The following is a 7704-nucleotide window of genomic DNA, read 5'->3' on the forward strand; positions in this document are numbered from 1 at the left end:
TCTCTCTCTGTGTGTGTGTGTGTGTGTGTGTGTGTGTGTGTGTATGTGTGCACATACATGTATGCCTATAAAAATCCTTGGGTTGTTCTACTACGTTTTACCTTACTTTCATCTATAATCTTAGTATCTTAATTTTTGTTATTTAGATACAGTGAGGTGTTTTCACAAATTGATGAATGTATAAGAAGCTAATTATGTTCTTAGTCTAATTCATATTAATAATTCCCAAGCAGCCTTCAAAATGGGACTCTTAGCAATTTTTCAGCAAGACAAAGAACTTAACTTCCTATAAGTGAATGATTGAAAAATCACTATGGAGTGATTTTTGTGGATGTTATAATGTGCAACACAGAAGTGTATATGTCCCCATTTTAATATAAGTTCTTAGCACAATGAAAATGAAAGCTTTTTTTCCTTGTACTATCAGGGTAACGATCTGTAGAGTAAAATACCTTGCCATCTATTGTCCTAGTTATGCATCTTAAGATTTTTTTCCTAATAACTGCACATGGAGCTGTTTGATGTTCAAACGGTTATTTTAAAAGGATTCATTTCCTATCCTACTTTTTTCAATATATTTAGAAGCATCCCCAATCACTAATAACAATAATTATACCAAAACTATGTGTGTGAAGTAAGAAAAGTTTGACTGAAATTATAAACCATTATTGGGTCAAAACAGAAAGTTGAGCGTTGGTCAGTGCCAGAGTTATAGAAGGCGGCTCATTTCAAGTGAAGTTCTAAGGCCTAGGGATTATATTAAAAGCTGCCTTTGTAAAAAGTTCTGACTTGTAACTAGGCTTGCCTAGGGATAAAGTATTTGTTGATGCACTTATACCATTTGGAAAGGATATTGCAGTCACTACTTTCTATTTATAAACTCCAGAGCTTTACCTGATGCTCAATCACAGAAACTTGTCCTCACAATAACACACATGCTTCCCAGTCTTGAGCTTTTACAGGTACCGATAGTGATCATAATTGCATCTTTTAAGTGCTACTGTTTTTTTAATGAGAACTGCCAAAGTGTTAGTAGCATGCCTGACTACACAGTAAGAAGTCATGGATTCTAATCCATATATAAAATGAGGTTTGGTTACACTTTATATTCCTTAAGATTTAGATAAAACTTGTGTAAACAGGTATAACTAGATTTCTGATTTCTTTTACTCCTTTTACTAAATGAGTAAAACAAGCATACCTTGTTGAGTTTTCCAAGCGCTGATATCAAATCTGCCCATTCACTGGAGTATTCAAAATTCTTTAGTGCTTTGTCAATTGCAGCTACATAGTTTCTGTATTTGGAGTCACTCAATAACTCCAGCTCTTCTGTGTTCATCCTCCCACCGTGTCCCGCTAGAGACTAGTTCCAAAGTCATGCAAAATCATTCCCTGTAAGAGATTCCAAGGGAACCAAGGTTACAAAGTATGGAAGTGTGTTCATAGAGTCTCATCATAAAAGAAATGACTAATTTGACAGTTTCTTTGATAGAGGCACTCAAAATTCTAGTCAGCTAGTGTGCAAGGTGATATTAATATTCAAAATAAAAAACTGGCATTATTTCAGAATATAAAAAAGAAAATTTCTGATTATTACATGTTATTTCTGCCACATTTGTTGATGAAACAATTCTGGTACACATCCTCTTCTATTTTGATAGCAAAATCTAGTAGAAATGGTCACATGGGACACAAAATATATAGGAAAGGAAAAAAAAGAAAAACCAAAGAAAAAAGTGTCTATTCTTAAGATCTACTGTATGAACTAATAATGGGCACCAAGTATGAAGGACCATCAGCTATTTGGAATCAAACTGACTTTAGGTTTAAAGGATAAGAATTTATGGTAGTTTAAATACAGCCACAAATTCCTTGATATTACCTTTTAAGAGCAAGTATGCACAGTCCTCCAGTACCTCAGTTTAGGCTCAAGTTTAGTGAAAACAAGAAGGCAGAAGAGATACTGGCAGTAGTCAATATGTCACAAGAGCACTTCAGCTTTTAAAGACACTTAGATAACTTAGATATGAGACAAGACACCTCAAGCATCTCTCTGGAGCTGAACTTACAATGAAGAACTGATGCTTTGAGTCACAGCCATGAGAATGAGTTGTTTTAAATAGATCCTCTGTCATCAGCTAAGTCTGGATTTCAGTGCAGACCCAACTTGACACTTTGATGTAACCCTATAAGAGATTCCCAAACCAGTAATACATGCAGCTAAGACTCACAAATTCATATAGACATAAGCAAAGAATATTTTCTCCCATTGGCCAATGAGTTTGAGGGCTATTTTTTTATATCACTTTAATTAATCGAATAACAAGAATTTAACTGAGATGAGTATGGGTTCTCTTCCACTTTTTATATTTCTACCTTAACTTCTGTCGGTATCTTTCCCTACCAGCTTGATTCCTGGCCTCTAGGAAGTTCTAAGAATCAGCTCCAGAGGCTGTCAAAACAGTTTGATGAAGTAAGAATAATTTCTCAAACTTTTAAATATAATATATACACATTTACAAAACTGATTTTTGTAGCAGGTTCTTTTGGACTGCCAGACCCCAAATCATGACACAGAGACTTATTGTTAACTATGAAAGTTTGCATTAGCTTAGGCTTGTCCCACTAGCTCTTACAATTTAAATTAACGCATTTATTTTAATCTTCATTCTGTCTCATGGCTTGTTACCTCATCTTTCTGTACTGTTTACTCTGCTTTTTCCACATCTAGCTGGTGACCCCGCCTTTCTACTTCTCCAAGATCTCTCTGTCCCTGGAAGTCCCGCCTAACCTCTTTCTGCCTAGTTATTAGTCATTCAGCTTTTTATTAAACCAATCATAGTGACACATCTTCAGACAGTGTAAAGGAATATTCTGCGACAAAATTCGGCTCCTTTCTTAAACTTGTACAAAAATTAACTTAGGAAGATCATAGATTTAAATGATATGTCGAATTATAAGAAAACATAGAAGTAAATCTTTATGATCTACAGGTAAGCAATCTTCCAAGAAATAATATGAAAAAAGGAAAATTCCCACTCTATCAATATTTAAAATTTTATGCTGCAAGAGATTCAAGAAAGTGCTAAGAGAATGAGGAGAGTGGGAGAATATGTATTTTCAATCTCTCTGGTCATTACTCAGACTGGTATATAAAAAACTCCCCCTCACTAAAAGAATACAATGTCTTAAAATGGACAAAATATGTGAACAGACCTATACAATGAAAATATGCAGATATACAATAGAAAACTGTAATAATGAGACTCACACCCAATGTGCTTTACTAGTTAAAAGGAGAAGTGAAATGTTCTACAAACTGTTTTATGGTCAAGCTATGGCTTCTATACCTCTCCATACTGATGGACCCCGGGCCTCCCATGTAACACTCTAACAATGAGATGCATCCCAAGCCCTTTTTAAATTTTATCCTGAGACAGGGCCTTGTTACGTTGCCCAAACGGGTCTCAAACAGCTGAGATTACAGGCATGTTTTATCTACCATTTTTTTTTTAAAACTTAACTGTAAGCATACAAAAACCAATAGGCTTTAGATAAAAAAAAAAAAAGCAATACACATGAAAACAAAGCCATAACTTTGGATGATAAAACCTCTAAAATTTGAAGACTATTCATGGAATGAACACAACCAAAATATTTCAAGTTTTGTTTCTGAGTAAACAGAATGATAAAGTATTAGCTTTTCTAAAGATATATGTACATAATATAATAAATTTTTATTATATTAAATTTTAACTTATAATAAATTTTAATAAGTAAATCTAACAGTGTGTTTTATTAGCAGTAAATAAAGTAAATAAAAACACATGCAAAAATTTTGCTGATAGGGACACAATTTCTTTCCTTGGCAAGATTTCCAACTTAAGTTACAATATATTCATTTCGAAGATACACAATCAATATTCAGTGTATTAGAAGGTTAACCTGAGAATCAATTTTGTAGCAACTTCTATTTATGAAAATAGGGGTAATTTATCAATAAGCAGAGGGATAATATAATTTTTTATTTTATTTTATTTTTTAAAAATACCAATCCAAGTTCTCACTTCCTCCCCCACTCCCATTCCCTCCACCCCACCCCCATCTAATCCTCAGAGAATGTAAGGCAAGTTGCCTTTTGGAAGGTCCAAGGCACTCCCTACTATATCTAGGCTGAGCAAGGTATCCATCCAAAGAGAATAGGATCCCAAAAAGCCAGTACACGCAGTAGGGATAAATCCTGGTGCCACTGCCAGTGGCCCCGCAGTCTGCTCCAGCCATGCAACTGCCAACCACATTCAGAGGAACTACTCTGGTCCTATGCTTGTTCCTTCCCAGTCTGTCTGGAGTTGGTGAGCTCCCATTAGCTCAGGCAGACTGTTTCAGTGGGTGTACCCATCATGGTCTTGACCTCTTTGCTCTTATTCTCATTCCTTTTACTCTTCAACTAGACCATGGGGGAGCTCAGTTCAGTGCTTTGATGTGGGTCTCTGCCTCTGCCTCCCATCAGTTGCTGGATGAAGGCTCTACGGTGATATGCAAGATAATCATCAGTCTGACTTACAGAGCAAATCAAAATCGGGCACCAAGTCTCCTCTATTGCCCTGGGTCCTAGGTGGGGTCATCCTTTTGGATTCCTGGGAATTTCTCTTGAGCCAGGCTTCCTCTAACCCTATAATGGCTCCTTCAATCATGATATCTTTTTCCTTGCTCTCATCTCTGTTTTGCTTCCATCTCGACCATCCCATTCCCTCAAGTTCTCCTCTACCCTCCCACTCTCCCCTCCTCTACTCTTGCTGCCCTCCCTTCTCCCTCTTCCCCCATGCTCCCAACCCTGCCAGTCAATCCCGTCCATTTCCAATAATGATAGCTTATGCTGGAGAGGATGTGGAGTAAGGGAACACTCATCCATTGCTGGTGGGAATGTAAACTTGTACAACTCCTTTGGAAGTCAGTATGGCGGTTTCTCAGAAAATTGAGAATCAAGTTACCTCAGGATCCAGCAAAACCATTCTTGGGCATATACCCAAAAGATGCTCAATCATACTAAAAAAGCATTTGTTCATCTATGTTTATAGATGTTTATTTGTAATAGCCAGAACCTGGAAACAACCTAGATGCCCCTCAACTGAAGAATGAATAAAGAAAATATGGCACATTTACACATTAGAGTACTACTTAGCAGTAAAAAAACAATGACATCTTGAATTTTGCATGCAAATGGATGGAAATAGAAATCACTATCCTGAGTGAGGTAATTCAGACCCAAAAAGATGAACATGGTATGTACTCACTCATAAGTGGATACTTGCTATAAACAAAGGAATTGGGCCTACAATTCATGATCCTAAAGAAGCTAAGTAATAAGGTGGACCCAAAGAAAAGTATATAAACCCATCTGGAAATTGGAAACGGGATAATATAATTTTTAAACAATACTGTTATTGATGTCTTCTTCAGACAAATTTTAATGTGTTATTTAAAAAGCTAATAATTAATAACCAGCTAAAGTTGTGGTGCTTATAATCGAATACATTTACCTTGCTATAAGGTTGAGTCAGGTAAAAAAAAAATTCTAGGGGCTGGGGAGATAGCTCCCTTAGTAAAGTGCTTGCCTTGCGAGAATGAGACTCCCAGAAGCCACAGTGCCAGGCAATGGGCTGGAGAGACGGCTCAGTGAATAAAGTGCTATGCAATTAAAAAACAAGTTTGGAGCCTCAGGACTTAACGTAAAAACCGGTCATGACACGCCTGTAATCCCAGCACTCGGGGAGGCAGAGGCAGGCGGATCTCTTCGAGGCCAGCCTGGTCTACCAAGGGAGTTCCAGGACAGGCTCCAAAGCTACAGAGAAACCCTGTCTCGAAAAACCAAAAAAAAAAAAAAACAAAAAACAAAAAACCGTCATGGAGGAGTGTGCCAATGACACCACTGCTGGGTAAGGACAGTCATAGGAAGATCCTGTGGGTTCCTTGGCCAGCTATTCTAGCTCAAACTTCAAGCTCTGGATCCAATGAGACACCCTGTCTTAAAAAATAAGAGGAAAAGCAATTGAGCAAGACACCTCCATCTAGCTGCCAACATGACTTCCACATACTCATACACCATTCACACATCAACACATAACTTTAAAATTTTTTAATTTAAAAAGCCTGGTGTGGTGGTATGTGTTTGCAATTCCAGTACTGAGAAAGTGGGGAAAGAAGAATCCTCAGGGCTCTTGACTACTTGGCAGGTTCTAGGCCACTGAGAGTCTCTGTCTCAACAACAATAAAAAAAAAATGAACAATATAATTTTGAAAAATAACAGTGCTAAGGAATAATACCTTGTCTGAAATAAAACCAAAACCAAAGCCACTAAGAATCATTTTTAGTCCTATGCTCTGACTACCTTTTAAAAACATTTTAAATTTGGATCTATTTATTTACTTATTTGGGTATGTGTGGAGGTTCTCTTTTCATATTAATATATAGATATTTTATAGTTTGACATTTATAAAATGTCAACAAAATACTCTGTTTTCATAAGAATTTGCTTTAAGAGTTCTCATAAGGTTGATTTTAATGAGTGAAAAATGTCTACAATGATCCATATGATGATATGAACTTATAAATCATATTTAATTTATTCTAATGTTTTCTCAAATTCAACCATAAACATACACTAAATAACATGCTTTTGATAAAAAATATACCATACTAAAACAGAGTCATGACTTTGAATAATTAATACTACACTTATAAACTGATATTCATTCATGGAATAAAGGTTGAAAGGAATGAAAGGCTGGCAGTTAAGAGCACTTGCAGAGGACCCGAGTACAGTTGCTAACACCCTTATCAGGCTGCTCACAGCTGGTAACTCCAGGAGATCTGACACAATCTGATCTACACTAGTACCCACAGGCATTTGCACACACACATGCATAAAAAACTAATTTTTTTAGTGGAGGTTGAGGGAATACATGTGTGTGTAGATGCTCATATGTGTGTATATATGTGGAGGCCAAAGAATAACCGTGGGACCTGAAACTGTGTAGGCCAGTATGCTTTCTCACTCAGAGCAACTCTACTGCCTTAGCCTCTTGCATACTGGAATTATAGATATGAATGAGCCACTAGGTCCAGTTTCCTCAGTTAGCTAACCACAAAATTAATCACACATCTGAACTCAAACAGGTATGCCACTTCTCAACTTTTTAATCTAATATATAATACAAATTCTAGTTCTCGGTAATTTTTCTCCTAGTTTATGGTAGGATAGCTTAAGTCAATATTTTTCATGCTATCTGTAGTTAAGTTCCCAAACTTATTACCCACAGAAACAATCATGTGGTTAGCTGTTGTAACATAGTTGTCATAAAGGTTCTAAAGTATTTATATTTTTATATTTACTTAAACATATTCTATTTAAAAAGTATGTTCCCACAAGTCACAACACCACTGGTTTAAACCATATACAAAGGGAACACTTCCTGTACCATGCCAAGAAAACCTATGACATGCCTCTTCCCAAGAAAGGTTGAGGCACAAAGAAACCAAACTAAAGCAAACCAAAGCAAATCAAACAAAATACTAAACTGCACCAAATATTCAATACAAGAGTCAGGTGTGGTAGACAAACCTTTTTTTTGTTGTTTATTTTTTTTTTTAGTTGTTGCAAAAAAAAAAAATTTCCGCCTCCTCCCTGTTTCCCTCCCCCTCCT

General features: G+C 36.3%; 1 protein-coding gene across 1 annotated transcript in view; it reads right to left on the reverse strand.

Annotated features, from left to right (window-relative positions):
• The window catches only part of Dop1a (DOP1 leucine zipper like protein A), a 74455-nt gene that overhangs the window by 65760 nt on the left and 991 nt on the right, over positions 1-7704 (reverse strand). The window contains exon 2 of the mRNA XM_005347693.3: positions 1202-1392. Within this exon, the coding sequence (XP_005347750.1) occupies positions 1202-1339 (138 nt within the window). The 5' untranslated portion in view covers positions 1340-1392. The remainder of the gene's footprint in view (positions 1-1201; positions 1393-7704) is intronic.

This window comes from Microtus ochrogaster, chromosome 5 (genome assembly GCF_000317375.1).
Source record: "Microtus ochrogaster isolate Prairie Vole_2 chromosome 5, MicOch1.0, whole genome shotgun sequence".
NCBI classification, from domain to species: Eukaryota; Metazoa; Chordata; class Mammalia; order Rodentia; family Cricetidae; genus Microtus; species Microtus ochrogaster.